The sequence below is a fragment of the Pochonia chlamydosporia genome, chromosome 7, assembly GCF_001653235.2.
Source record: "Pochonia chlamydosporia 170 chromosome 7, whole genome shotgun sequence".
Taxonomy (NCBI): domain Eukaryota; kingdom Fungi; phylum Ascomycota; class Sordariomycetes; order Hypocreales; family Clavicipitaceae; genus Pochonia; species Pochonia chlamydosporia.
The window spans coordinates 2,234,671-2,262,643 of record NC_035796.1 but is presented as its reverse complement, the minus strand read 5'-3'; the positions used below and the strand labels follow the sequence as shown (position 1 = coordinate 2,262,643).

Here is a 27,973-nt window from a genome sequence, read left to right as displayed (position 1 = left end):
CCGAATTCGGTCAGATCGATCGCAGTGGTGCCAAACAGCGTAATTTGAGAGGTCAACCCTTAGAAATCTCAAGTTTCTTGACCATTTCAGAAAGTTCCTCATGAACTTCGACAATTCCGGCTCTCTTTGTTTTGTCGACAACAAGCATTTTATTCTTCACAAGTTTTAACATCGGACCCGCGAATCGATCGTCCCCGTGAGACTCCAGAAGGTCTTTGATCTGCTGTTGACTAGTCAGTTACATTGCATTGGTGGAGGCGCCCAGTTTTATCTTGCAGAGACTTCTCATACCTGTGAGACGGCGGGATTTATCTGAGCAGGTATGTACGACTCCTCTGACTTTGACACGATGAAAAAATTGTTATTCTTGATGAAACCTGGCACCCAATCACCTCGATCGGACTCAAATCGAAGAATACCCTCCTGATAGCCCCGTGCCCACCAAGTGCAAAACTCTAGGAAAACACATCCAAGAGACCATATGTCGTATCTTTGGGAAATGTGCTTGGATACGACCATCTCCGGGGGACAATAAGCCGCTGTATGCCCTTCAAGACCACTAGGAGACACCTTGGACCTGGACCCCTGGGAGTGAAACCGAGTCAGTCCCAGGTCTGAGATGACCAGAAAATCTTTCTCATTGGCATAGGATTTAAACCACAGTATGTTTTGCGGTTTAATATCCCCGTGACGACCCCAGTCCTTCTCATCTCCCTCCGCATCCTTCTTTTCAGGAGTGTCGCTTGAGTAGGATGGATCCCCCAAATTGTCATGTCCGTGGATTTTGCCGAGGGCAGCAGCGAGCCCAAGACACTGCTTTGCTGCCCATCTACACTTCTCAATCGTTGGTTCTGGCGGGGCAGCATTTCCCTTCCAGTAGTCATATAGGTTGCCATCAGCCCATTCAAACATCAAGAACTTCCGCGTTCCGTGTTCAAAAGCCAGGAGCAGCTTAATTAGATGCATTTTGATTGCATCTGTAGCGTGGGTCTTCCTCAAAGCTCTCAACTCTTGTAGATAGCTATCCTTGCAAAGTGTGCCAATCTCCTTCAGTGCAAAATAATGCTCCTCTTGCTCCGAGCTCTGGCGTACTACATATCAGCACATAGACTTGCAAGTACTCAGACATAAGTGCTTAAGTCACTAGCGTACCTTTTCGGATTTGAAGTTGTGGTGCCCTGGATGTATAGAAACTTGTCGAATGATTCCACTTCCCCCTGTTGCCATCACGCCACAACTCTTCCACGGCAAGTGTGTGCCGGAAACAAGTGTAAAGTACGGAATCTTGTCCTCAACCAACTCGAAGTTGAAGAATGGGACACATACAGTATTTTGATGGGCATCGAACACACAGAGCATATTGTCGGTCCAGTTGCTAAGTAGATGCGTTACCTTATCCCCTGATATGCTTGTTCGCAGTCCGCTGTTGACACCATTTGGTGCTTCTATAAGGGGAAGGTGTCGATCGAAAATCTTTGCCTTCTCGACGACGCTTAGGAGAGAAATTGATTCCATCAGGATCAGAATAGCGAGAAGTCGGGGGCTCTCGATGGCTGCGTTTAGTAATTTTTTGAATTCTTCAACCGGTACGCCAGAGTGAGTTTCCTTGATCAGAGCCTTGATGATATCACGGGTCAATATTCCCAAACACACTTCGATAGGCAAGTATCCCCGGCTCTGATGGTCAGCCATTTCACTAGGCAAACGACTGTTTTTAAGTTTCAAATGAACTGAGTCCAGGATACTGGATTCCTTCGCAATATCAAGAAAACAGTGGACTTGCTCCAGGGTCATGACATTGTCACAGTCGTCTGAGACAAGGCTTTCGTCAACCTGGGAATTTGGAGCTGTAGGGAGGCTAATGTATCGTGCTACTGGACTGTGGCAGTCCTTGTCCTCTTGGTTTTGGGCTATCTCTACCATTTTTCCGGTTGACAAGATTCTTTTTGAAATTTTGAATAACGTAGCATATGGGGGACTGGGTGACAATGGGACTCATTTGGCAGTGCGGCGACATCACGAACAGATGGCAGGGAGTTATCACACAGACTGGTTAAGTTGACGAGCTGAATCTATAAATTTCCATGCAACATAAAAGTTATCATCATGTTGCGGTGTCTCAATTGTATCAAAATGTCACAGCATATGTCGTCAGCTGTAAGTCGAGGGCATTTTCGAATCACGAAGCAGTACCGGTCTCCAGCATCACAGCTGAACTGCGCTGTCGTACGAAAAGAGAGGAAGTAAGCCTAGGATTTGTAAACAAACATGAGAGACAAGCTGGCCTTGGGGTCCGTTGCTTCCATGTGTTCTTTTTCACACAGTATGTAGTGCATTATCGACGGTATGGATGTTAGCCACCTGCTTTTCAAGTCGGTGAGGCAACCGAAAGGGGTTGGACAAGACCAGCATCTCGCCTGGTCTATGTGGCGGCAGCATACGGGTAGAAATATGCATGGACACGTTTTTCGTCTTCACTAATCGGGGTGTGTAGTACAGGACTGGCGCCCAAGGGATGGTCATGAGACGCATGGTTTACACAGCAGTCATGGCTGACATTCCTGATGAGACAAATTGAGGATTTTATGGGCGACCGGTCAACTCCGCCTCCTAAGAAATACGCCTTGTGTTACCTCAGTGAGTCATGTGGCGGGTCTGACGGAATGAGAAAAAGACCTTATGATGCCACTGCCAATTCAAATGTTTGATTGCGCCCTTGTTTGGGTTACACAACATCCGCAGGATATTGGCGGTGCTGACAGCGTGTGGTTGGACAATATCCGTAGCCGAGCCGGGATGCTTGGTCTGACCTCAATCATAACTGGTTTCATCTGCATGATTGTTACCGCCCGTGTGCCATTTCACAAAAAGGCAGCGCCTTAAATGTGCGTTGGTGTGGGCGTTGTCGTCGTTGTTGGGTCATGCTCAACAAGCAGCCCAAATTCCAAACCCCTAGGGACCGTGTCCAGCCGAAGAGTATAATACCCAAGTTCTGTAGGGGAGGTTTTCTTTACAGGTAACGCATCCTAAACATTCATTTACCGAGAAAATTAAATCAAGATTCCACCTTCATCGTCGAGCGTCGATACAACGAATAGCCCACCTGCTAACCTCCGACTGAAAACGCAAAAGGTCATGGTGGAAATACAAAAACAATGCGAGCAAGAAGCGTCAAAGAATCGGGATACGGCCGGTAATGACGAGACTACGGGTGATGAAGCCGTGGGATTCGGCTTGAAGCTTGTGCGTAAAGACGACAGAAGAAACGTCTACACGGAACACCCAGACATCATTCACCCAAAGGCACTCGAGAAGTTTCTCTTAGGCAAGTTCAAGAGACATCAGTTGAATGTGTTCCTTATGCGAAACATTTACATAGTCTACATCGATCGAGAACTCGTAAGTACAAAACTCGCCATAACTTCCACAAAGTCGATGTGGTCGTAGGGATGAAGACTAACTTGCAGGCTGGGAACAGGAATCAAATTCATCATCAGGCGGCAACAATGCCAAGTTGGACTGGAAACAGAAAAGTTCAGATATGATGGATGCCCTTGAAGTCGTAAACAAGGCTAGGATCGACGAATATTGTAGGAAGTCGGGGTTCAGAGGCGCGCATTTCCCACATCAAATGGCCGTGTAGAAAGAGTCGGACTGTAGTATTTCGGTTGAAAGAATCATGCAAAGGGGCCTTCTTTATTTTTTCTTGAAATAGTGGCGATGAGTATCTGGGGGTTTAGCCTTAGATTGGTAGCTTTGATCTGCTGATAATCTGGTGTGTAGACCACGCCAGGTAACCTGTTTCCTTCTCTCCCCTAAGACTAAGCCTCCAAAATTCCAGAACCTGTTAATAGAGCTGCCTACTGGTTTCCCGTGTTGCCAATCCCAAGCAGAGCAACTAACACTGCCGCATACGCTGCCGTAGCCGCTAACAAGCTCTCAGGTTCAGTCTTGGAGAAAATCGCAACGGACACTGCAAACAGAAAGATGGAAACTGAGATAACGGAAAGGGTTTTGGGTTTCGCAACTCCCACCATCAATATGAGCATCGGTAAAACGATGATGAGCCCGCCAATGATGGCGAACCCAAATCGCTTCATGGCGATGTGAACATGTTTGCGACGCTCTTCCGCCGCGACTGTCTGTGCCCGGCCAGTTCCCAAGCTTTTCCCAATGGCGGTGCTGTGTTGCATCAATTCATGATCAAAGGAGCCAAGAAGGTCGGAGTCTTGGAACAAGCTGCGGTGAGAGTCGCAGACTTCAAGTTCATGTTCTTTGATGATGGCTCCTTGGAGTCGGGCACGCTGGCCGTTGTCCAGGCGGGATGCCGCAATATCTTTCACAAACTGGGTGTTCCAGCGATTGGCGTGTATGAATTCAAAATCCCGGAGAGTATCGGCTATATAGGCGTATCCTTCTTAGTATTGAGTAAGAATAGAAATAGAATGAATATACTGTACTGTATTCGTGGATGATGCCGCCAACCCTGGCCAGCCACTCATCCGTGATAGTCTCAGCATTGGCTTGCTGGATCGCTTCGGCAAGCCGTTGGTGATGGTGATGAATTGAAACTGCATACAATGGCCGAAAGTCTACAACAGTTGTTCCTCCTGAGACCCAGTGCCTTGAAGACCCTTGAATGAAACGAGTGAGCCTCTCATAGTATGGTAGCGACGCCAGACCCTCCAGTAAGTCTTCTTGTGCACTGCCCTCATTATGCTTCTCATCAGATTCCATCGAAAGAAGTTGAATATTATGGGTGCTCTACTCTACTATACTGAGTATCCTTCTAATAAGAAAGTAGAGACTGCTAACTATCACCGCTTGAAAGCACTCATATGACACGAGAGGGGGCGAGGCTCCAAAGTTTGAACAGACACCCAACAATACAAAGTAGCAAGGGTGAAATCAGTACTTGCGTCAATTTTGGATTCCCTGGTTAGGATTCATGTCTCCGGCAGGGAACCGTCTTAGTAAATGGAGCAACATGGTTATTGGGTGCTCATCATGCAGCCGGAATGAGCCTGCAACGCTAAAGATATTGCATCATGTTTGCATTCGACGACCCTTCGGGGATTTACGCCCCCCAGACATATTACGTGTCACTCGACGTTGCTTTAAACCCTCCCGTTCTGACTAAGGTGCTAGCAACAACGGGATTCTACATCTCCGGAGCAATATATGTTCACCGAGCGCTCTTTATTGCATGATACGGTTTCATTTGTGCAACCCACAGGCAGTTTCTATCGAGAAAGAAGTGAGGCGACGTAGAAAGCATGCTGTGGGAGACTGGGGGCCTCATCTTATTTGCAATCGCTGAGTTCTGACTACAACATCAGGAGAGAATGAGAAATGACCCCCCAATCAGCTCGCCAACGCCTCCTCCCTGCCACATTTGCTCGCCTCAATTGCATCCAAGTCGAGGCTACGTTTCTCATAAACGCCTTTGTGGTAGCGAACAATGCCAATTAGCCCTGTAAGTAACAAAAGTCTGCCTGATGCAAATGTCTCTGCTGACCACTGGGCCGAGCCTATGATCCAAGCAACCACCCATAGCTTACCACATTGCATCCCCGTGGTCGAGACGGCGCCCAAGGAATGCAATCCGCCTCACCAGAAGTCTGATTCAAATCCATGATGGTGGTTTCTAGGCCAAAAACTGAGCCGCACGGGTAGTGTTTCCCTAACCGGTTGTGGTCAACCGAGTTCACGGGGCATAAATAGAAGGTATTTGCCAGTTTTTGCCTTGATATGGGAGTAGTTCCGAATCATGCTTGGGAAATAAGAAGCATAGCTTTCCCCGTTGCTTATCTGTTCCAAGTCAGAGCGTTATTGTCGGACACACCTAAATACAGAGGACGAGGCATAGGAGGAACATGGAGGACCAAACGCCGAATGGCGTAGTGGACTCAATCAGTGACTACGTCGCACGCCACTCCGAGCCTGCTCACCTTCAGACCAAGATATTTCTGCCATATGACAAATTCGAAGAGCTGGTGACGGAGGAGATGGTACGTTCAGCTTTCCGGGAGGCAGAGATCCCCGAAATTAAGATAAGCGAGCTTATGAAGTATATTTTCAACACTGGGGCTCGTCGGTGGTTTTTCATCATGTGTCTTACCTTCGAGGGAGTCATGCACAACGTTGCTACTTTCCTAGAAAACTTACAGACGAATGAAATTACGGACAAAGCGCTGCCACTTGGGTTCAAGCGTGTCAAAGGCTGGAGGTACCACGGTTATAGTATCGAAAGCCCTGATTCAGCTAGACTTCCTGACCACGATTCGCCAATTTTTCAGAACTTTCATTTTTCTGAAAATCAGTACATCGTCTTCGAGGGTCATCAGAAGAAAGTCACTGCACCCGTGTTTGTTCCCGGTCAGTTCCAGTATTATTTCTCTCATATACGAAGCTTGCCATACATGACAGTTGATTCGCGGCCTACGAGCGGTGGATTCTTTGGCGAAGTCTCGAAAGTTCAGATTCACATAGCACACATACCAGCCATGGCAAAGGTACTGTTCTCTCGACGATTTCCAGGGTAGTGGAACGCCGAACTAACAGCCTCTTAGTCAGTCAGACCTGGAAATAACTATATCGATGTCGCCATTAAAAAGGCGAAGGTTTTTGAGCAGGTTGCCGAGTATTTTGACAAGGAGGTCGAGAATCTCAAGAAGTTGCGAAGGAGCGAGAACCTACCGCATCTCATCAAAGCTATCGCTGCATATCAGATTGGCCAAGAGAGGTGCTTAATGTTCCCATGGGCAGAAGGCGGTAATCTCAGCGAGTATTGGAAGAACTCTGAATCGCATCGCAAGCATTACCAAGGGCTAATATGGATCATCGACCAGTTTGTGGGCATCTGCTCCGTGTTTCACAAGCTTCATGAACGCAACGGCCGGCATGGTGACCTCAAGCCCGAGAACATTCTTTGGTTTAAAGACGAAGAAGGCTACGGGACATTGAGGGTTGCGGACTGGGGTCTTTCTACATTCCATGAGGAAGGAGACAACACTAAGATGAGAAATGACCAGGGCAAAATGACTCGCACTCCACCGGGCACAGATAGATACACACCACCAGAAGCACTACCAGAGAACGACCTCAAGGCTCGATCCAGACTATATGATGTCTGGTCCATTGGCTGTATCGTGGTTGAACTGCTCGTATGGCTCGTTGAAGGTTTCGACTCTGTCGAGTCGCTCCGAAAAAAAACCACACACTTTTGGGATGAAGAACAAAATGTTCGTTTCATTCATCATCAAGTAAACTCGTTGCTGGATAACTTTGACTCAAGGCTGAAGAAACTCGGGAAGAAAGACACGGCTTACGGAGACCTTTTGAAGCTTGTGCGAGAAGACCTACTGGTTATGCAAGTGCCTGAGTCGTGGGAATCCCCGGTCGATGCCAGCCAGCGGATGAGAACAAATACCGAACACGCTCATGTTAGAATGAAAGCGATTCGGAAAAAGTGCAGACGCGAATATTACCTCTTTCCACTAGAATTTCAACCGCCTTTACTTGGACGGTCTGACGTTGTGAAGAAAGATGGATTGTTGGCAACATCAGACAACGCCCGAGCAGCGTCCACGTCGAGCGGCACTTCGGGTCAGGTAACCAACGGGGGCAATTATTCGGAGGGCGAATCTATAGCGGTGCCCACAAACTGGAATCATCAGAGCATCAACGCACAGAATTCCACAATGTCAGATACCCAGGCTGTAAGCTATCCAAGCCATACCCCAAAGCCAAGCATGTAGCCCAAACTAACGATGTGTTGCCAGTATGTTAGCACACCAATGCCCCATCCATAACGAGTGTACAGGTAACTAATAAGATATCCACGATATTTCAGAATGTCGGTAATGGAACTCGTAACTTCGATTTACCCTTTCGCTGACTTGGTTATTCATAGTTGGTAAGGAGAATCCTCACCTCGTGAGAATCTTCACGTCTAACGAGTGTCTTTAGCGCGTACGTTTCACAGATGACCATAGTTTTAAATATATGACTTTGTTAAATTTCTTTTGCAGCACTCGAAACAGCTCAGTAATACTTGGATCTCATTCCCAGACAATACGTTTGCCACGCAGGTACTCGACGCAATTAGCTGGGAAGGAATCAGGCCGAAACCAATGAACCCCCCCGTAGTTCTGTGTGACTTTTGCAAGAACATAGACCTAGCCAACTTGTCTGGCTGGGAGTGTGATTTGTCAACACTCAACTCATCGTCCACAACGTGCCAGTTATGTGCTCTCGTTCAGCAAACTGTCAATCGCCGAGGACTGGAAGTACGGGGAGTGGCCAAAATGCATCGGAACGGAGGTGTGCTAGGTGTCGTAGACGGACCAAACCTTCTCTCAATATACAGTAGTCCAGGTACGTCCTTCTGTGTGTATACCTTGTTCAATGAAAAGAGACGAACCGCTGTGACTAGGCAAACCCATCCCAAACGGTGCTCAACTTGGGCTACCGCAGCTGTTTAACCCGGGCAGCGAAGAGCAGTTCTCGCTGATCAAACAGTGTATTTCACGCTGTGATTCTATTCATAGAATCTGCCGTCCACCACCTGAGAACGGCCCGGGTGAGTGTGACGACTTGCCCATGCCAACGAGGCTTTTGGAGCTTGGCAACTCTCCACGCCTTGTGGACTCTAGAGTGATTGGACTACAGCGATATGTGGCACTCAGTCACTGTTGGGGAAACCTCAGCGAGACTGAGAAGTTCTGTACTTACAGACATAATCTTGCTGACCTCCAACAACACATTGATGTTCCAAGTCTACCACCGACCTTTCGGGATGCTGTCTCTGTATCGCTCGGGATCGACATAAAATACCTTTGGATTGACTCGCTTTGCATAGTCCAGGATGACAAAGAAGACTGGGAATACGAATCAGTCAGGATGGAACAAGTATTCAGCGGTGCGTATTGCACCATTGCCGCCGGGTCTGCTGGATCCTCGCTAATGGGCTTTCTTCATAATCGCCAACCCCGAGACTGTATCCAACTCTCGACTTCCGATGACCAAACTCTCTATATATGCCCCAACATTGACGACTTTCACCGCGATGTTGAACTTGGAGAGCTCAACAAACGCGGTTGGGTGCTTCAAGAGAGGGCATTATCCCGGCGCACCATCTTCTTCACCTCCACGCAGGTGTATTTTGAGTGTGGTGCTGGAGTTTACTGCGAGACGTTGACCTGGCTTCGAAAGTAAGACCACCTAATATCCCTGTTTCATATAAACAGAAGTAACCATGTTTTCGAACATATCAGTCCAATGGCCGCGTTCCTCGGTGATCCCAACTTTCCAGATTCCGCGTTGAAGTACTACCGTGATGGGCGACAGATGCTTATACAGGATCTCTACGAGAGATACTCTAACCTGGCCTTCACCAAAAAGTCCGACCGTGCGGTGGCGATTCTCGGCTTGCAAGCTCGACTGTCCAAGGCATTCAAGACAAAAGCTGCATATGGCTTCTTCCCGCTGTACTTCCCGCGCCTTCTATTGTGGAAGCGAGGCGAGAACCGTCCCATGGTGCGTATTCAACAGCCACTACGCAGTCGCTACTATGTGCCGACGTGGTCTTGGTTTTCGAAAGACGGTCCCATCAAGTACATGAAACTGCAGTTCCAGGAAATTGAGTGGGCAACTAGTGATTTCTCGAACCCATTTAAGCATAGCATTGGCCATGAAGCAGCAGGTGAGAGTTATGAACACGCGGCAGCCTCAATGCTGCGTGTGCTGGCAAGAGACGTGAGCGTTACAAAATCGGATCTTTCGGCCAAAGTTACATTCGATGAGGCCCAAGAATATGACATGGACGACTTGAAGTGCGTTGTTATTGGACGGGATAGGGCAAGCGGAAGCCAACAGGATCGAAAACTTCATGTTTTGATCATTAATTTGATCAGAGTGCTAGATGAGAGCTTTTATGAGAGAGTCGGGGTGGCATCCCTGAATTCTGAGGAGGTGGCGAGAGAAGGAACCTGGGTAAACGTTTACTAGTCAGTGCTCCGAGACGGTATACTTGGCTCATCGGGTTGCTATACGGGTACTTTACGAAAATGAATGCAAGACTTTGTTATATTGAGGCACGCGCGATAGATGGGCCCGACACATGAGGCTGACAATGGCCTTCAGTCGTGAAGTACTTGTGCAATCTCATTTCCACATAGAAGAATGAAGAATCTATCTAACAGATAGGCCACCAAAGATAAATTGTACTTCGCCACTGATGGACCATTGGGAGGTAGCTTCCAGGCAAGTGTCGCAGGGTGACGATGTCGGTTGCGAATATCTCCAGCATCTAGCCGCCATGGTGTTCAGTTTAGACCGCATTGTAAACATCCCATGCAGATCCAGATCGTTGCCATGTGTGGCTCTTACAGAACGACAGCGGTACGATACTAGCTTATCGTTTTGTTGCCTGTGTTCTATTTCATTCATTTCTAGGTCGGCCCACTGCAAAGGTTTCACGAACTTCTTCCTTCAAAACTTTGGGCCTATCAGGTCGGTCAAAATCACGACATCTGTTGTGTCCTTGAGTCCAAAGGCCGGGCGATTCGGCAGTCTACATAGCCCCCAGATAACATATACATCAATCATATCATTTTATCTATCCACATAATAGTCCAGCCATAAAGCACACTCCCCTTCATCATCCCCCTCAATGCTTACTCTCATCCTTCTCAACCAACGCCCCTACGCCCAGACTCCTCCCCACAGCAACCTTCATCTTCCTCTCCTCCTTCCCCTTCGCAGGATCACGACCAACCTCGCCCACCGCCTCACCCTCATCCACCTCGCCATCCGTACCATTCGTCTCCTTGTCCGCATCCTCAATCTGCTTCTTAATACCATCGAGGTCCAGACGCATGCAGAACGCATCCTCCCCGTCCGCGTAGTACTTCGCCTCGACCTTTTCATTCTTGAACCCCAATGTATCTTCGTAGAGATGCCGGGCAGCGACGTTGGAGACGCGCACATGAAGAGACACGTATTTCGCTTGGAAGGATTCCACCATGGCCAATTCTACCTAACTGTTAGCATACCACTAGCTTGCGAAGCTGTCACCAAGGGGGGTAACATACGGCTCTGTCGCATCAACTTCTCCGCAATACCAAGCCGTCTATGCGTCCTCATGACACTCAAACTCGTAATATGACCATGGGGCACTCCGTCCGTCGGCTCCTCCTCCATCTTGGCCAGCACGTAGCCCACAATCTTGGGGTAATCGTACGGTCCTTTGGCAGGGCGGCTCACATCCACGGCGACGTAGCTTAGTTGCGGCCATGACAGCGCGTGGTACAGGTAGTATTTGAGGAAGTAGTTTTCGGGGAGGTTCTCCAGGTTGGCGTGCTGGATGAGCGGGAGGTCCGCGCTGGTGAGGACACGAATGTCCATCGCGGAGCGCTGAGAGGAAGCGTCAAGGAAATGGGTATCGGGGGGGAAGGAGGTGCGCGCGAGGTCGATTGAGGGGTTTTCGAGGTTGCGCAGTGGCGCTGCGCGTGGGTGTGAGTGTGCAAGGTAGAGCTTTGGATGACGGACGATGTTGCAGGTTGGAGGTGATGCTCCGCCAAAATCTGCCCCTCGTAGATGTCAACCGGTGGTGGGATAATGTGGGGCATGGATTTTCATATCGCGTTGAGTTTGACATCACACTTCGCTTTTATGACTGGAGTAGCTGGATAGTTTGCAACTATAAAGATGCTTAAATTTTGACACAAATAAGGCATAAAGGGCATAAACCTTGGGTAATAGTCAAACTTGAAAGTACACTGGCCCTTCGGTACCACACCAAATGACATCACAATATCATATCACAAGTCCAATCCTTGATAGTCAACCTTTGACACAATTGCAAATATCTAGCATCCAAGTCTATCGCTATGACATGATTGCTAATCCCTGTACACCGCCAGTCATGATATCTTGCCCCATACATCATTCATAAAACCTTTCATACCGTCTGGTCATTCCATAAGCCCCGGCCCCTTCTGCAAATACTCTTGACGCTGCACATCTTCAAATCGCAAGATCTAATCTTCATCTACTTGCTCTCAGGCTTAGCTCGGATAGGCAAATCCTTTATATCTCTTGCAGCAGGAGCAACAGCAGCTCCATCTGTAGCCTTCGCGTCCTTGTCCTTGCCCGCAGGGCTTTCGCCAGCAGCGGCCTGAGCGGCTTCAGCAGCCTTGGCCGCTTTTCTAGCCTTCTTCTTTTCCTTCTCCTCCTGCTTCTTCTTCTTGGCAGCCTCCTCGGCAGCGCGGGACTCAGCACTGCCACCAAAAGCCGCCTTCCACTCCGCCACTTTCTTCTCGTCAATACGAGTGAACAGGTAAGCCGCTTTTCCGATCTTGTGGCCGCTCTTGAGGATCTCAGGATCCCAAACGTCGGGGATAAAGGCAAGCGTGGTGTTCAACTGCTTGCAGATTGACTCTGATGTTGAGGGCATATATGGCGATGCCAGAGACGCCAGCAAGTGGCAAAGGTTGAGGCCCAAGCCAATAACAGTCTTGGTTCTCTCAGGTTTCTCAACCAGGTTGGTGTTGTCCAGTCGGTACTGCAATAAGGTGTTGCCCTCGGTGCTGATCTCCATGAGCTTCTTCACGCCAGCACGAATGTGGACCTTCTCCATGAGGTCGACGTATTCTGCCAGAAGGGCGTTGACTCGGAGGACCCAGCCGGGAAAGTCGAACGTGTCGTCTGTGTACGTGGCAGAGAATTCAGGAATAGTTCCATCACACTTGGCATTGACAAACTTGACGATTCGGTTCACAAAGTTACCGAAATTGGCAAGTAGCTCGCTGTTGTTGGCAAGAACGAAGTTTTGCCACTCAAACTGAGTGTCTCCAGTCTCGGGACGATTCGACAGGAGGTAATATCTCCAAACAGAGGGCGAGATGCCAATATCCTTGACCTGGTTTCCAAAGACACCAACGCCTCTCGACTTGGAAAACTTGCCATTCTCGTAGTTGAGGTACTCGGTCGTAGACAGATGATTCAACATGGTCCAGTTGTAGCCAGTTCCAATCTCGGAGCCAGGGAAAATAACCGTGTGGAACGGCACGTTGTCCTTACCCATGAACTGGTACAGAGAAACATCGTCGGGGTTCTTCCACCACTTCTCCCATTCGTCCGTGTAGTTGGCTGTGATAGACGGGTATCCGATGCAAGCGTCGAACCACACATAAATGACCTTCTTCTCATAGCCGGGCAGCGGGATGGGAACACCCCACTTGAGATCTCTGGTGATACTGCGACCCTCGAGGCCCTTGGTCAACCAAGATTGCGTGATTCCAACACCGTTCTGCGGCCATCCGTACTTCTTGTGCGCGTTTGCGAACCACTTCTCAATATCTGGCTGAAGCAAGTCCAGCTTCAAGAAGATGTGCTTGGTGTCGCGAGGGATGGGCTGGGCACCATCGATCTTGCATCGCGGGTTGATCAGCTCAAAGGGGTCCAAGAGCCCTCCGCACTTGTCACACTGGTCACCTCTAGCATCGTCATAGCCGCACTTGGGACACGTTCCCTCGACAAATCGATCGGCCAGGTAGCCATCATGCTTCTCGCAGTACGGCTGGGTTGTGGTGCGCTCCTCGAGAAATCCGTTCTCATGTAGTTTTAAAAAGATATCCTGCACAATCTCTGTCTGCTTTTGGGTCGTGGTGCGGCCGAAATAGTCGAATCCAATCTCAAACCAGTCATACACCTCCTTATGCTTCGCGTGGAACTCGTCGCAGAGTTCCTGGGGGGTCTGGCCCGTCTCGAGAGCTTTCGTCTCCGTAGCGGTGCCGTACTCGTCTGTTCCGCAAATGTAGAGTGTAGGACGGTCGCGAAGTTTGCTGAATCGGGAGTACACATCCGCACTCAGCACGCTGCCCACGACGTTGCCCAGATGGGGGACGTTGTTGACGTAGGGCAGGGCGCTGGTGATGAGGATGTTCCTCTTGCCCTTGACGGGCAGGATAGGATTTTCAACCGGCATGTCAGAATTTTCTTCTTGGGATAATGCTGCGACGGGTTTTGAAGTTGGTAAAATGCGGTTGATCGACTCCAATGGCAAGAGGTTGTGGTGGCAATTAAAGAATCCGGAGATGCAGGGAGGACAAAGCAGAGGCCTGAGTCACCTGAGGTGAAGAGAGTCTGGGCTTTGCACCATGGAGGGGTCAACTTTTGGTGTGGAAAACTCAGCCCCTCCTCCGATTCGAGGAGGGGCATTGGCAGGAACTTGACATGCAGGGCTCAATGACATGACAAGAGTCACGCAAGCGCAATTGAAAGTCATACATGACATGTCTGACACGGCAATTCAATAGAATAGGCAACTCTGGTAGTGAATACGTATTGCTTTGGCTCGAAATACACATTACATGTATTCTCAATTGTGCACCTAATCCCACCACCAACATCTTCCTTCCTCTTTGATATGTAAGCCCAAATGCCGTCTGAATGCCGACCACCGCTTGCCACTTGCTCACATCACATAAGCCCACCAATTTGCACAAAATCTGTATGCACGACCAAACAGTAGAGTGACTCTTATATTGTTCATAAGGTTTCCCCAGTCTCTTGCACCCATGTAGACCCAAGTCAACCTTCGATATCCTTCCCCAAACTCACCACCCAAAGCCCCACTGAGTCAGACCCTTCATCCACACTCAACCACATCTTTGTCATCACCAACCAGAAGTCTACCACTCACACTACACTCCAATCCCACCAACTCCAAAGCCAAATCCTGACATATAAAACACCAAAATGCCTTCCACACCAGACCCCTTCGACGACATCCTCAACCTCGAGGACAACTTCTACCAACAAGGCTACACCCAAGGCCTCGCAGACGGCGAAAAAGCAGGCCGCATGGAAGGCCGCTCCTTTGGCATGCAAAAGGGCTTTGAGAAGTTTCTCGAAAGCGGCCGGCTAGCAAGTCGGGCAGTCATCTGGGCAAACAGACTCCCTCCCCAGTCGCAACAAGATCAATCAGCGGACAGTGAGGTTGCGAAGCAGAAGGAGACAAAGTGCACATTACCGCCGCTACCGAGCAATGCGCGGTTAGACAAGAATGTGAGAATGGTGTACTCGCTGGTTGAGCCGGATACGTTATCGACAGAGAATACGGATGAGGCGGTTCAGGATTTTGATGATCGGGTGAAGCGGGCGCAGGGGAAGGTCAAGGTTGTAGAGAGGATGGTTTCATGATGCATTGCTGGCGTTGATTTGGGAATACTTTTCGTGTATATTCATGGATAGAATGGCTATGATTTACGACAAGGCGTTGATTTCACGACATATAGGACACGGAAAACGTTTAGAGAATATTTCAATTCTTATCACAAAGGAAACCGGCTCTATGACCTCCATGTTACATCGTCTTATGTACAAGTAATCTTCCCCTCCATCTATACGAAAGTCCGGCACGGATATCTACACCAGTTAGCAAAAAGTCACACCCAAACTCACAAGACTATCACTCACCCTTGGGGATACGTATTCTCCTCCGTCAGCTCATACTTATGCACGTCCCACGAGCCCGACCCCAAAGTCTGTCCACTCGGCAGCGGCGGCAGCCCATTCACAAACACATCCTTCCCGCTCGTCTTCTCAAGCACCTTTGCCAGGCCCGTCTCACCCTCCTGCTTCGCCGCAACGAGCTGCTTCTCGCCCGCCTCCCCAATCAAGTCGACCTTGGGGGCGGCAGCGCTGCCAATCGTCAACAAGCTCGCCACGTCGGCCTGCTTCATGACACTCAGCTGGGGATAGTGGCGGCGGTGGTCGCGCTTCCAGTACGGGTTGTCGGCGATGTCACCCGCCGGAAGGGTGACGGGGTCATCAAACGCCATGGGGTCGTTGCTGCCGGGCGCCGGGTTGCGGTAGTACGGGTTCAGGGGCACGCCGTTGGAGCGGTTGGCGTCGATGGAGAGGGCTTTTCGGATGGACTCCCATATTCCTGCGGACTGGACGGTTTGTTTCTACGCGAGAGGTTGGGGTTAGTAATTTTCGATTCGGCGGTCGGATTGAGACCAATTGGTCTTGGGGGAGGTGGCGGGGTCGCGATTGGGATGTACCTTTGCGATGGAAACGACGCCGCCGGCAGCTTTGGCCACCGCTTGAGTCGACATTGTGACGTTGCGATGGATTGAGTGCGGTCGTTGGGGTGTAGTTGACGGGTTGAACGAGCGTTTTGAGGTTGGATATGGGTTCACGATCATTGGGTGGTGGACTGGGCCGGTGTTTTGCCGAAATTACCCTATAGCTCTTTGGCATCGAGCTGGCAATGTTATGCCAGAGGCAGTAGGTAGTAGAAAATCAATTGTTTTAAAATATGGTACTTAATCAACATTGGTTTAATGTGGAAGCTCAATTGACATGTCATGTACTATTTGTGGGAGAGTGTGTGGCGGTCGTGGACGATGGAAGCTACTTCAACAAGCTCCCACACATTCGGCACACCCTCACCAGATTTAGTCAGATTACACCACGTCGAGCAGCAGTCAATCTTAAAACCAAATCGCTTGCTATTCCTACCCTAACATTCATTCCATATCCGTACAATCCACCCATAACCCCATACACTCTATCTAACGTCCAACCATCATCATCGTCAAAAAACCACCATCATCACCAGCATCAACACATCAAACCTAAACCCAAACCACTTACTTCTTCAACTCCTCCACCAAAGCCTTCACCTTGTCCACCGTCCCAGCAGGGCTGCCCGGCTCCGCAACAAGCACCTTGCCCTTCTTATCAACCACAAACACACCACGCTGCGTCCCCTTAGGCTGCTTCTTCAAGCCAATGGCGGCAATGAGAGTAGCCTGCGGATCACACAGCAAGGGATACGGAAGCTTCTGCTTTTCCTTGAACGTAGTGTTCGCCTTGGGCGAGTCCGCGCTGAGGCCGTAGATGGCGAGACCGTCGGCAGTAAGCGGCGTGTAGGAGTCGCGAAAGAGGCAGACTTGGTTCGTGCCTAAACAATATCAGCAACTGCGTAACATATCCACCGCAAAGCGCGTAATTAAAAAGATAATTTAGAATAAAGTAAAATTCAAGACTCACAGCCAGGGGTAGATGCCTTGGGATAGGTAAACAACACCACACCGCTTCCACTCTCCTCAAGCAGCTTCTTCAACGTGGTCGTCTCGCCATCATTGGTCTGGATCTCGCCGCCAAAGTCATCCAAGTCAATGACATCTCCGACGGCAATCTTTCTGCTCGCCGGCGCAGCAGCAGCAGCAGCAGCAGGTTTTTTCTCGTCCTCCTTTTTCGCCGCAGGCTCAGGCTTCTTCGCCTTGGGAGGTCTACCAGCTTTGGTGGCCTTTTTGGGAGCTGGTGCCGGCGCAGGCGGTGGCTGCGGCGCCTTGCGCTTGCGCAGTTCGACGGGCATGATGGGCTATGTTGTCGAACGCTAAGGAACTGGTGCAAGGGGAGGAAGCTGCGAAAAGGGTATGAGCGCCAAAAAAAAGGTGTGATGGAAGAAAGAGATTGGCGGCTGGGGGAGAACAGAGAATCGAGCTTGCGCTGGGTTGGTATTTATTCTGCGCGACGAAGAGGAGCTGTCGCAAAGGGCAACATTGAATGCTGCGTTGTGCGATGGCCGACCAACAAACGGCTGGGGCTTGCTGTGCCTGTGCTGGGCTGGCGCGACAAGTTGACCAGCTCACCAACCTGGGGGAACCAGAGGGACTCAGCTCAAACCGGATGGACCAGATCAGAACCTGGTGACTTTGAATGTTCAAAAGTGTTCTGGACCGCTCGCCCCCTGCGCCCAATCACTCTGGTTGGTGCGCGTTCGAATCCATGGCTCTCTCTCTGTCTCCTCTCCGGCTTCCGGGAAGCCTTGTCCGGGTGATGGAAGTGAAATGATGTGCTTGAGCCAAAAAGGCTGCAGGGAAGAAAAAGGGAGCTTGGGCCACCTGCTGGATGGACACAAGGCAAATGCCAAGTTGGAGTTGGAGCTGGAGCTGGAGCTGGAGTCTGGTCCATCCATGTCTGGTCTGATCTGATCTGCCATGTCAAGGCTGTCGTTTGCACAACCACACCACGCCACGCACAATTACACTGCGTCAGCCGTCTCATCACTCACTTCTCATCACACACGGGCATCAACAGCGCAGATACTCGTTAACGCCGTGTACTCCGTCCATCTCGTCAATTGAAACCTGCCAAACGTTCCATAGCCTTCTCTGAAGCAAAACCTGACTATTGTCTTGCTCCTACACCCCGTCTCTCCAAAGCATGGACCCTCGAGTAAGCCGAGCATGTTCCAATTAGTCTTACGCAATAATCCGGCGCATGCCCTCACACTGCATAGAAATTCGTTGCTCCAGCCGCAGCATTCGCCATGGCAAGCTTACTGTTTGTGTGCGCACCAAAATCCCCTCCCACGGCTCGTAACCCTTTCACTCAGCTGACTGACATAGATACACGAGATCATCCATTAGAGCCGCCAAGAGAGAATCAGGTCGGAGATAGCACACAACTTGTCCACAAAAGCACAACATCCTTCACCACCCGAGAATTAAGTAATCAAAATAATGGCTATATTTAAAAAAAAAAAAAAAAAGAACCAAAAACTCCCATGCTATGTACGTACAGGTAATGCTACACCTTGCCCTACCGACTCTGCCCTCCTCGTTTTGGTTCGTTGTTTCTCCCTAGCCTCCATAGTGCTCCATGTGAACATATATCGACACCCTTCATTGCAGTCATTGCACAGTGTCTGGAACAAAGAAGAAAAAGACGAGCTCGGGGAAGGCGTATTCTGACTTGAAAAAAAAAAAAAGAAAGCTCCGTTTCCTGAAGCGGAATCGTCTATACCTACAACCGTAGCCATATGGGGTATCTCCGGCTTTGCTCATCTCAAGCGGCCGCGTCCTCTGATAAATATGTGTATATAGTATGTATGAGTTTAGGAAAAAGATGAGATTCGTGTTCGACGTTGCAGAAGGAGTTTAGGCTGCCCTGAAAAATCCCTGAAAAATCCCGAAAAGTCGCCGTGTCTCGCAGTGTCCCTCATGATGGATCTTGATGTCCCTGCATTTTGGACGTGCCCTCCTCTTTTGCTCGATGCAGAAATCTCATGACGTACTCGTACGTCAACATTGTGACGGTAGCCGCGGGAACGGCTCGCATCATGTTGGTGCCCAACCCTGCATAGAATGCCCTCCAGCCTTCCTCTCGCAGAATGGTTCTGAAAGTCATCACAATGCCTCGGTACTTGCGGCTATCGACTGTGGCGCCTTTGCCTGGACTCGGGGAAGCAATACCAAGCCCCTGTAGAAATTGTTCACCGGCTACTGGTCGTCGTTGCGTCTGAAGGCGTGTTCGGATAACCTCGTGAGGATATGTGGCACTGCTAGCCAAAATCTTGGACAACACCGATGCCGATAGGATGCCGAACCAGTGTGCTTCTCCTGCACCCTCTCCCATCCCTTGTCCGGTAAACTGCGTCTTGAGATACTCGTATGTGGGGAATTGAACAGCGACGTGAGTCAATCCGAGGAGTGCAGGGGTAAGTCCAGAATAGAACGATGCCAGTCCTTCAGACGTGTACATCTTCCTGGCGGCATCAAGAGTAGACCGGTAGTGCCATGGGTGATTCAGTGCTGGTCTGGAAGTTGGGGTACTTGCAGGCTTCGGATACATGTAATGCGCATGGTCTCTGGCTGGAGAATGGCTCTGTGACATGAGCCGGGTTTTGATGACCCAAATCGGATTTGTGACAATGGTGCTACTGGCACCAGCAATGATGGAAGACCAAAAGTTGATCAGATGTGTGTTTTCTGCAGCAGAGGTCAGTCAGTGTAAGTACAGTCATTATTTCCGAGGCAGCAGCTACAGATCTTGGCCAAGTTGACTTTGTGAGGATAAACATACCGTAATATTGGCCCATCCAGACCTTACTCTTGTTGTAAACGGTAAACCAGACAGCCCATGTGGGCAAGTATCCCATAACAATAGGACCCAAACCACGATACATGCCCCTCACACCTTCCTCTCTCCAAATAACACTGGCTGTGCCAACCAGGCCATTGTACATTCTCGGTTGTCCCACATGTCGTCCATCCTGCAGCACCCTATACACGCCCTGGGCTTGAAGCTTTGTCTTGATGACGTCAAGGGGACAAGTGACTACCCCGGACGTGAATCCGCCTATCGCACCCGCCACGGCGTTGAACTGCGAGTCGGAAGCAGAGGCGGCCCATTTCTGAAACGGGGTCAAGGCCCCGACGTGGTGCATTGGAAAATCGGCCGAGGGTCGATATGATGCTGTTGCATGCTCTGGTGACGAGGAAACCCTGCCTGGCTCGACGGATTGGTCGTGAGACATGCCCCTGCTCGATGCCTCTGTATGAAATCGGGTCGCAGTTCGTCGGCGGCGTTTTTGCGGTCGGGCTCAGAGCACACGACCGGATGAAGATTTGTGAGAGAAAATGACCCGACTCGGGGGCGGATATCGGGGGCAAAGCCTGGATTATCGTTCTCTCACGGCTTCAAGTCCCCCTCCCCGAGCGGCCAGAGCAGCGTGTGGTCTGCGTCCAAGAAAGATTCGAGTTGTTCAGAAATCACGGGCCGACCAGGCCAAGTTGACGGCGTCGCGGGACGTCGGTTTTGAAATTTTATAAAATTGAAGCAGCACGGAATTTTGGCTGCTCTATGGTTGAGGAATTCGTGCTTGAGCATTCGAGCCGATGCCGGGAGAAAAAGCCTGGGACTGGCGGCTACTGCGGGGAACACAGCGATACGCTCCCACTTGCAGAGACCCGTGCCGTTTCCCACCTAGCGAACAGCCGGGGCCATTGACTTTTACAATGCGAGGAGAATCCGAGTAGCGTGCGCACAGCAACGGTAGCTACGAGCGTGGAAAAAGAGGCGAATGGACGGACGGTAAGCGAAGAATGTCGACGGAGGAGGGCGGGTTTTGTCGGTATGGGGTGAAGCGTAGAATGTAGAGGAGGAGATTTGGAGCGTGGTGGATTGTTGAGGTGAGGTCAGGGCCGGGTGAAGAAATTGTGGACATGGACTGCGCTGGGACGAGGGACGAGGGACTTGCTGCATACAAAAATGGGCACCGGGAACCTTGAACAATTGATGTCAATGGGAGTGTAGTGGGTTTAGTGGAGCGGCTCTAGTGGAGTCGGCAGCCATGACGAATGACGAGACCAGCTTAAGCCGGGTGCAAGTCAACATTGAACCAGACATGAAGTCAAGTCTGGCCTTGTCTTGTTCAGCTACCGAGCATTGGTTTTTCGTTGCGTTCAATGCATGTGCCTTGGTGGTTCTTCGCCGTGTCAAATACAAATGGGCCTGGGGGCCACCGGCCGCTAATGGACGGTTCTGTGCCATGTCGACATGTCTTTGACTCCAACATGAACCGCGCATTCCCTGACTCCGTGAGAAACCAATTGGCATCAACTTGCAATCAAACATGTTTTGAGAGACCACACTGCTCCGTACTCTGTCATGTGCCCTCAAGTGCTCTTATCACTGGTACATATGTAGCTGGAGCCCAATATCGACAGGGACCGAAATTCGGAGCATGTCCCCTCTCTCAACCTTCTGAGGTCAACGTCTCATCATCCACTTCAAGCACTTGAGTCTGGTTGGCGCCTGCTTTCAGCCTGTCACCCAAGACACAGCTGACATCAGGGCTCAAGCTTCCTTCCGCCCAGCCATCGCCCTCTCCAATGCAGTGCGCCCCATCCCAGGTCTGGAAGCTTGAAGTCACTACATGCAGACATGGACATCAAAATAATCTGCACCTGCATCAACATGCTGCAGAGTCGCGTGCTAGCCTGGGTCGCTCTTCCGTTACTGTATCGCCACGACAAGACCATTCGTATGCACAACTCGAGCAAAATCACGGTTCCTAACATTGAAAACCCGAATCATTCTCTACCTGGCTTCGGCACCCGCGGATGCAAATCGCCATACATACCTTGGTATGTTCCCGCACCCTTTCAAACATTCGCAAACGCCAGGTGGAGTGATGTGCCTGTGGCACCCGTTTGAGCCCTGGCGACAAGTTCGGAGCTGCCCCGTGTATGCCCGATCCAGGGCCCAGGATGAGGCGGATCTGACGGAAACACAGGCACATGGGACCAAAGACAGCCCCATGTTCTCGGAGAAACTCAGAAGTTGTCCTGTTCAGCTGCCGAGAGTGCAGAATCAGGAATTGCCTACGTCTCTGTGCAACGCCTATGCACGAAGTACCTGTGATGTCAGAGATGCGAAGCCAGGAATAGAGCATGCCTCGGCTAGACACAGAGCCTGAATATGGTCGTCAAGGCAGAAAGCATCACCCTGACCGCTGCATCATGTCCAACTGTGATTGTCTTGGAAACCACTCGCTTTCAATATGCCTGATTGCGATATTCCAGCGCAGAGCTCCTCAGTTTGCTGCTAATAATTCATCGACGTAGACTTGTATATGCTCGACATAGCAGAAAAACAGCTGAAGTTCGCGACACTGCACTTTCTCAGGGCCACCAGATAGATCCAATTGTGCAGAGCTTCAATGCAGCCCTCGTCAGACCAGACGTCAACGTCAAGACGAAACCAGCAAACGACCTCTAGCTCCCGTAATAAACGTTGCCCACCGTATCCAATCACGTGCCCACAGTTTCCACCACACCACGTGACGCCCGGAAAACCTCCCCCAATCATCGTCGCCGCATTTCGCGCATCCCGGCAAAAAGAAAAGTAGCCCAGAACTCGCTCACTTCAACCAGCTCCTTCAATCCGACCTCTCCCCTCGAAGTCACTCGCCAACTCGCCCATCATGAGCGGCTACTCTCTCGCTCCCTTTGTCCTCCGCCGCCCCTGGCTGGCCAACATGCTCATGCCCGCCGCGAACTGGTACGCCAATGCCGCCGGATACAAGAAGCTCGGCCTGAGGTACGAAACCTACTCCCTAATATACCCGAGTCATCCCATCGAACCGAAATTCAATATATCGGCTCAAAAATGCATTCACGAGAAATGGAAGAGCTAGGGAAAGATGATTTCAAGCATCAATGGCTTGGAATGGGGCCGTTAAATCAATTGCTGAGGGAGCTAACCACCAAATAGATACGATGATCTCGCCGAGGAAGAGCGCGAATCCACCCAGATTGCCCTCAAGCGCCTGTCGCCCAAGGAGTCGTACGACCGCATCTACCGTATCCGCCGCTCCGTCCAGTGCAGTTACCAGCACAAGCTGCTGCCCAAGGACCAGTGGACCAAGCCCGAGGAGGTTCGTGATTGCAGCCGTGGCAGGGACCGGTGTGAGGCTAACAAAAATGACAGGATACTCCCTACTTGCGCGACATTATCAACCAGGTTGAGGCCGAGCTTGCCGAGAAGGATGCCCTTGATTCCATGACCGTCACGAAGCGACACTAAGGATGTAGGGATGGAATCGGGGGGAAAAATTGGCAAGATGTGAAGGGGGAGGTTTTTGAAAGATCAATCGGGGATTGATGGACTTGACAGTCTCGTGTACGCTTACTATGTATAGATGTCTCGTCGGAGAATAAACTCTTTTCGTTTATAGCATTGTGTGGGCCTCTGGAAGTGGTGTATGGACGGTGTGCTACTATGCTGATTGATCTTGTGAGAATACTTTGATTTGCGAACAAGATTAAATGTTGGCGTTTCATTTCTTTCTACTAGTCTTGATAAAATTTGGTGATGCGGATCTGTATTCATTGAGCTGGAGCGAGTAATATGCATGTATCTGGTCAGTTCACTAGGAGACATCATCAAGCCAAGATAGCTTCATATAGGAACTTTGAGACAGCGGAGGCATTCTGACCACCAATTATCATTATCTCGCTACTTTGCCATCCAGCGCCATGATGCTATTTTACATCTCCCGCCACTCAGACCGCCCCCAAAGCACAAGACGCCAGAATCATGAGCCTCAAGTGTCGTCACCATCATCTCCTTCCTCCTTTGTCTGCTACTGCCGTCCTAGCCATGGCTAGTTCAGGACTATGCTAATGGATTCCTTTGTACATTCTCCGCCACCGGTACCTCCGTTTAACAATGCGATATTTGTTACATATAGTGCCAGTTGTGACAACAGTTGCAAGCCCGTTTTGTTCATATGCAGGTCTAACCCTCAATCTTACATGCGTTGATAGAACAGCAAGTACGCTACCTTGTTGTCCTTGACATTGTCCTTGGCCTGCTTGTCCTTCGTGGCCGGGGTGGTGCTACCGTTGACCACGCTGCTCCATCTCTTACCTCCTCCACTGGTGGAAGTTGTGACCTGCTTCCAGCCATCCTCGTCTCCGGTGTCTTCGTCATTCATCGCACCAAAGCGGTTGGCTGACGGATTAGACACTACAGACTGCTCCTTGCGGGGGTCCTTGACTTCTTCTTCAGCTCCATTTTGGGCAACTTCCTCCTTGCGAATTCGTCGGAGCACGGTGTCGTCCAGGCGAAGCCACTCGTGGCCATCTTGTCGACGAACATCAACAGTGTAGTGGCCGCCGCTGGCGTTCTTTCCATGATGGTACACCACACTGATCAGCTTGTACCGCGGCATGGGGCCGTCGCCAATGTTCTGGCGACGCTGCCGGGAGAGAACCTCGCGGGGAATTTCAAGCTCCAACGGGTATCCGATATTCTTCCAAATCTTGATAGTGCCGTTGGCTGTGGCATCGAACTGGAAGCGTTTGAGGTGCAGGATGAGAACTGGTGGCAAAGACTCAATAAACACTTGCTTTGTGGCCATAACATCCTTGCCTCGAGGGGAGTTGAAGTCCCCTTGCATGCGCTCAGGTCTTGTGAGTCCCCTGAGTGCATCTACAACATTTCGCACATCCGGCGAGCCGATGTCAAGCTGCAGGGGCTGGTATGGCTCTGTGGTGATAGAATCTTTGAGCCCAGGAACTCTAAATTCGGATCTGAGGAGTCCGCCAAAGATCTTCGTGATTGGTGTCGAAGAGTTTGATCCCGCTGATCGGCTGACTGCGGCCTTTTGCTTGCGGCCAACTTCGAGCCAATCTCCTGCGGGATTCGTGGATTCCAAATCTACAGACCCATCATCCAGAAGCTGTTCGGCCTCGTTGGCAAGGGATTTGTTCATAACAAGCATGCACTCGTCATCCAAAGACTGCAAAAGGAAACCGAGGAACTCCTCCGCATCTTGCTGGTGTCCGCGCTGATATCGGTCAGTACATGCAACTCTGGATATTCAAAAGTTTAGGACTATACATACCCTCATACTCGCGAACCGCGGAAGCTGCCTTATAGCTTCGTATACGAATTCAGGAGTAAATGGGTCGCCATAACGTTCGAAAATCTGTGTCTTCAGTGACTTGTGAAGCTGCTCGGAAGACGAAGCAGATGCCAGGACTTTGAATTCTTGCAAAAACATGACCCTTATCACTATTAGTGGAAGTAAAGCACAGAAGCTGACATTATCTTACATCGCATCCACAAGAGGTGTTTCACTCTTGAAGCTGTGAGCTGCTCGCTTGCTCACTTGATCCAAAAAGTCGTAAAAAGGAGCGCAAAACATGAGGACTTGTAACACCTAGGATTGGGGGTTAGCATACGGCAAGAGGTATGGCTTTGGAGGCGCAAGACATACTGAATTCATATAGCACATGTTACCAGTGTTGACAAGGCCACGAGGCTCAACCAGCGTGGCTTTGTTACTGTTGTTGACTTTGAAAGTCTGGATAGCATCAGCCAGAAGACTGCGGTTTTCCTGCGAGAAGTTTGATCCCGAAACAACACCGGCGGTAGTAGCCTCTGTCGCGTCACCATTCACAGACGTCGTGCCATTAGCTCCGTTCAAAATCTTCACACTCTGACTGGCGGGTTTGGCAAAAAGATTCGCCCAGCTAGTGGGTGCGGCTTTGACTGGGGCAACAGGCGCGGCCTGTTCTGCAGCGGTGGCATTGTCTAGCTCAGAGTTTATGAGCCCGGTGTCTTGGGCAGCATCTTCCACATTTGTAACGGCGCCTGTCACGCCTGCGTTGGCCATTTCAGCACCGGATTCCTGGGCTGGAGGCTTGGGCAGGCTAGGAACAACAGTTTGAACTGTGGGTGAGAGCAGCACACCGGCTGTCTTCCCTGGCTGGCTTTCGGCAATGCTGTGTTCTTGCGCAAGTTCCGAAGAAGGTTTGGTAGGGGCGTTCGACGGCGATTCTGCCTTCGAGGAAATGTCTCGATTTGATACAGCGGCGGGAGTCAAGTCGAGAATGGTCCCATGTTGCTCGGCGGGGAGAGAGACTGTTTGGCCATTGGAAGGAAGAAGTTTCCTTCTTATCCTGGACCGGGGCGAACGTTTAGGGAATGAAACATCAGGCCGCGACAGCCAAGGGAGCTTGTTTAGAGTTAAATTAACTACAGAAATCCGGCTAGGATCATTGAGTATAAACTTACCGGTGGTCGGAAAGAGGGCCGTTCGGTTACCAAAACAGGCTGGACTTCCGGTGCTGGCTGCTTTAGCTGCGGTTCCGGCGGCCGGGGAGCAGGAGCACTCTCTACTATCTGCGGAGTGGGAGGTGTCGGTGGAGCGATCTTCTGCGACGAGTGTGTTGATGAAGGGGTTTGCGGTGGAATAGGAGCAGGTGCCGGAGGTGGTTGATACGGTGTTGCGAGGTTTGGTGACTGCGGAGCTGGGCGAGAATAGTTTGGAGGGACGCTGACGCCTACCATGGGAACGTACTGAGGCATAGTTGGTGGTGATCTTCCATACGGCTGGTAGGGCATATATGCTGGCGCTGGCATGGCCCCATTGGGATACTGCGGAGGCATGCCATAATACTGCTGCGGCGCAGCATATGGCATGTAGTTTGGATACATTGGGGCCATATGTTGCTGATACGGCGCCATATACTGATGCTGCCTCCTTCGAGGGCCTCCAGAGCCGGGACCATTGCCCATATCGACGCCTGATATGCCGCCCTGTCCCCCTTGGATATTCTGCCCAGCCGGCAGATGGCGGTTACTCATCCTGCCGGCTTGGGATGGAGTGTGATGCCGGGTGTCGCCCTGAGTTGCGACTCCCGCATCGACTGTTGAGATGATCGGCCGTCGCGGTATGCTTGGCTATTGTTATCAGGCGCACCAGCCTGAGAGATAGGCTCAAGGCAGTGTGGTCGTTGGATACGAACGCGTCACGCGAAAAAGTTGACCAGCGATCCAGGCAGGACCTGGGGTCAGAGTTGGCGCAAAAGGGGGCCGAGGGAAACGGCGGAACTTGCAAGAAAGAAAAGCAAAAAGATAGGACAACTAACGCAACATATAAGAATTAGAAGCCCGACCAAGAAGAGTGGAGAGTGCAGCCTTACAACGGTGGTGCCAAGGGCGGATGAGACGATGCAGTCCTGGTCCTGAGGAAGGTTCGTGGAGTTGGCCGGAGGTTAAACGGGCGAGAAATAAAAATTTAGGGTCTACAGGTGCAGTTAGTGACCGTGCCACTGCATATTGTGGTGAGGTTCAAGGTACTTGCGAGTGGTCACAGCATTGGGTGGCACCATGTACATCACGCCGGTACCGGGTACTTTCTTACATGGATTTTTGCGTTTGTCTCATTGGTCCTAAACAGCCGCCGTTACTTGACTGGAAGTAATTGTTTAAGTCCAAGAGTGACTGGACCAGACTCGTCACCAGACCGGCTCAACTTCACCAGGTAAAACACCAGACCAGACGTTGCTACTCGTCACCTGCACTCGCCCGCAGATATGCGAATGTTCAGTTAAGTCACTAAAGTATTCCGTACCTACTTAAGCACAATGTCTTGGACACAGTTGTCACTTTCAGTGCTGTCTGTCACCCCGATGCCCATGTCTCTGAGACAGAAATTAGCTTCCGATGGGCCGACGCACAGGCCACGCCACAGCCAGTGCCATCAATCATGCTCAATGTTCAAATGTTTGCTTTCCGTCCCCAAGTTTAGCCGACTTCAAGGTCGAGCTGGACGGGTGAGGGCATTCAAGTCCACTCCAGCAAACAC

At 50.6% G+C, this 27,973-nt stretch overlaps 14 protein-coding genes across 14 annotated transcripts; 6 read left to right on the top strand and 8 right to left on the bottom strand.

Moving 5' to 3' along the window:
- Window positions 1-52: 52 nt before the first annotated feature.
- Window positions 53-1,923, bottom strand: VFPPC_09494 (kinase domain-containing protein; the record flags this gene model as incomplete). Its single annotated transcript, XM_018288021.1, has 3 exons — window positions 53-223; window positions 292-1,083; window positions 1,153-1,923. 3 exons carry the CDS (start codon window positions 1,921-1,923, stop codon window positions 53-55), a joined length of 1,734 nt encoding a protein of 577 aa, XP_018139391.1.
- A 161-nt stretch (window positions 1,924-2,084) lies between these two features.
- On the top strand, window positions 2,085-2,357 carry VFPPC_18136 (hypothetical protein; the record flags this gene model as incomplete). Its single annotated transcript, XM_022429792.1, has 1 exon — window positions 2,085-2,357. The coding sequence occupies one exon, from the start codon at window positions 2,085-2,087 to the stop codon at window positions 2,355-2,357; it is 273 nt and encodes a 90-aa protein (XP_022285204.1).
- A 1,503-nt stretch (window positions 2,358-3,860) lies between these two features.
- Window positions 3,861-4,737, bottom strand: VFPPC_14609 (hypothetical protein; the record flags this gene model as incomplete). The annotated part of the gene is made up of 2 exons (XM_018292377.1): window positions 3,861-4,399; window positions 4,461-4,737. The coding sequence occupies 2 exons, from the start codon at window positions 4,735-4,737 to the stop codon at window positions 3,861-3,863; spliced, it is 816 nt and encodes a 271-aa protein (XP_018139392.1).
- Window positions 4,738-5,876: 1,139 nt separating this feature from the next.
- On the top strand, window positions 5,877-7,814 carry VFPPC_09497 (heterokaryon incompatibility protein; the record flags this gene model as incomplete). The annotated part of the gene is made up of 3 exons (XM_018288022.1): window positions 5,877-6,515; window positions 6,573-7,721; window positions 7,785-7,814. The coding sequence occupies 3 exons, from the start codon at window positions 5,877-5,879 to the stop codon at window positions 7,812-7,814; spliced, it is 1,818 nt and encodes a 605-aa protein (XP_018139393.1).
- Window positions 7,815-8,309: 495 nt separating this feature from the next.
- On the top strand, window positions 8,310-10,152 carry VFPPC_09498 (heterokaryon incompatibility protein; the record flags this gene model as incomplete). The annotated part of the gene is made up of 4 exons (XM_022428660.1): window positions 8,310-8,379; window positions 8,438-9,215; window positions 9,279-9,996; window positions 10,147-10,152. 4 exons carry the CDS (start codon window positions 8,310-8,312, stop codon window positions 10,150-10,152), a joined length of 1,572 nt encoding a protein of 523 aa, XP_022284149.1.
- A 520-nt stretch (window positions 10,153-10,672) lies between these two features.
- Window positions 10,673-11,409, bottom strand: VFPPC_14610 (GCN5-related N-acetyltransferase (GNAT) domain-containing protein; the record flags this gene model as incomplete). Its single annotated transcript, XM_018292378.1, has 2 exons — window positions 10,673-11,037; window positions 11,097-11,409. The coding sequence occupies 2 exons, from the start codon at window positions 11,407-11,409 to the stop codon at window positions 10,673-10,675; spliced, it is 678 nt and encodes a 225-aa protein (XP_018139395.1).
- Window positions 11,410-12,055: 646 nt separating this feature from the next.
- Window positions 12,056-13,993, bottom strand: VFPPC_14611 (methionyl-tRNA synthetase; the record flags this gene model as incomplete). The annotated part of the gene is made up of 1 exon (XM_018292379.1): window positions 12,056-13,993. One exon carries the CDS (start codon window positions 13,991-13,993, stop codon window positions 12,056-12,058), a length of 1,938 nt encoding a protein of 645 aa, XP_018139396.1.
- Window positions 13,994-14,766: 773 nt separating this feature from the next.
- VFPPC_16543 (hypothetical protein) lies at window positions 14,767-15,210 on the top strand (the record flags this gene model as incomplete). Its single annotated transcript, XM_018294296.1, has 1 exon — window positions 14,767-15,210. One exon carries the CDS (start codon window positions 14,767-14,769, stop codon window positions 15,208-15,210), a length of 444 nt encoding a protein of 147 aa, XP_018139397.1.
- A 200-nt stretch (window positions 15,211-15,410) lies between these two features.
- Window positions 15,411-16,130, bottom strand: VFPPC_09499 (NADH-ubiquinone oxidoreductase; the record flags this gene model as incomplete). Its single annotated transcript, XM_018288024.1, has 3 exons — window positions 15,411-15,435; window positions 15,487-15,980; window positions 16,077-16,130. The coding sequence occupies 3 exons, from the start codon at window positions 16,128-16,130 to the stop codon at window positions 15,411-15,413; spliced, it is 573 nt and encodes a 190-aa protein (XP_018139398.1).
- Window positions 16,131-16,667: 537 nt separating this feature from the next.
- Window positions 16,668-17,398, bottom strand: VFPPC_09500 (thioredoxin-like fold protein; the record flags this gene model as incomplete). The annotated part of the gene is made up of 2 exons (XM_018288025.1): window positions 16,668-16,981; window positions 17,071-17,398. The coding sequence occupies 2 exons, from the start codon at window positions 17,396-17,398 to the stop codon at window positions 16,668-16,670; spliced, it is 642 nt and encodes a 213-aa protein (XP_018139399.1).
- A 1,628-nt stretch (window positions 17,399-19,026) lies between these two features.
- Window positions 19,027-20,254, bottom strand: VFPPC_09501 (mitochondrial carrier protein; the record flags this gene model as incomplete). Its single annotated transcript, XM_018288026.1, has 2 exons — window positions 19,027-19,796; window positions 19,891-20,254. 2 exons carry the CDS (start codon window positions 20,252-20,254, stop codon window positions 19,027-19,029), a joined length of 1,134 nt encoding a protein of 377 aa, XP_018139400.1.
- Window positions 20,255-22,262: 2,008 nt separating this feature from the next.
- Window positions 22,263-22,436, top strand: VFPPC_16544 (hypothetical protein; the record flags this gene model as incomplete). Its single annotated transcript, XM_018294297.1, has 1 exon — window positions 22,263-22,436. The coding sequence occupies one exon, from the start codon at window positions 22,263-22,265 to the stop codon at window positions 22,434-22,436; it is 174 nt and encodes a 57-aa protein (XP_018139401.1).
- A 359-nt stretch (window positions 22,437-22,795) lies between these two features.
- VFPPC_16545 (ubiquinol-cytochrome C reductase-like protein) lies at window positions 22,796-23,397 on the top strand (the record flags this gene model as incomplete). Its single annotated transcript, XM_018294298.1, has 3 exons — window positions 22,796-22,911; window positions 23,086-23,248; window positions 23,302-23,397. The coding sequence occupies 3 exons, from the start codon at window positions 22,796-22,798 to the stop codon at window positions 23,395-23,397; spliced, it is 375 nt and encodes a 124-aa protein (XP_018139402.1).
- Window positions 23,398-24,124: 727 nt separating this feature from the next.
- Window positions 24,125-26,970, bottom strand: VFPPC_09503 (ubiquitin C-terminal hydrolase; the record flags this gene model as incomplete). Its single annotated transcript, XM_018288027.1, has 5 exons — window positions 24,125-25,165; window positions 25,223-25,385; window positions 25,434-25,540; window positions 25,598-26,338; window positions 26,398-26,970. The coding sequence occupies 5 exons, from the start codon at window positions 26,968-26,970 to the stop codon at window positions 24,125-24,127; spliced, it is 2,625 nt and encodes an 874-aa protein (XP_018139403.1).
- Window positions 26,971-27,973: the final 1,003 nt, after the last annotated feature.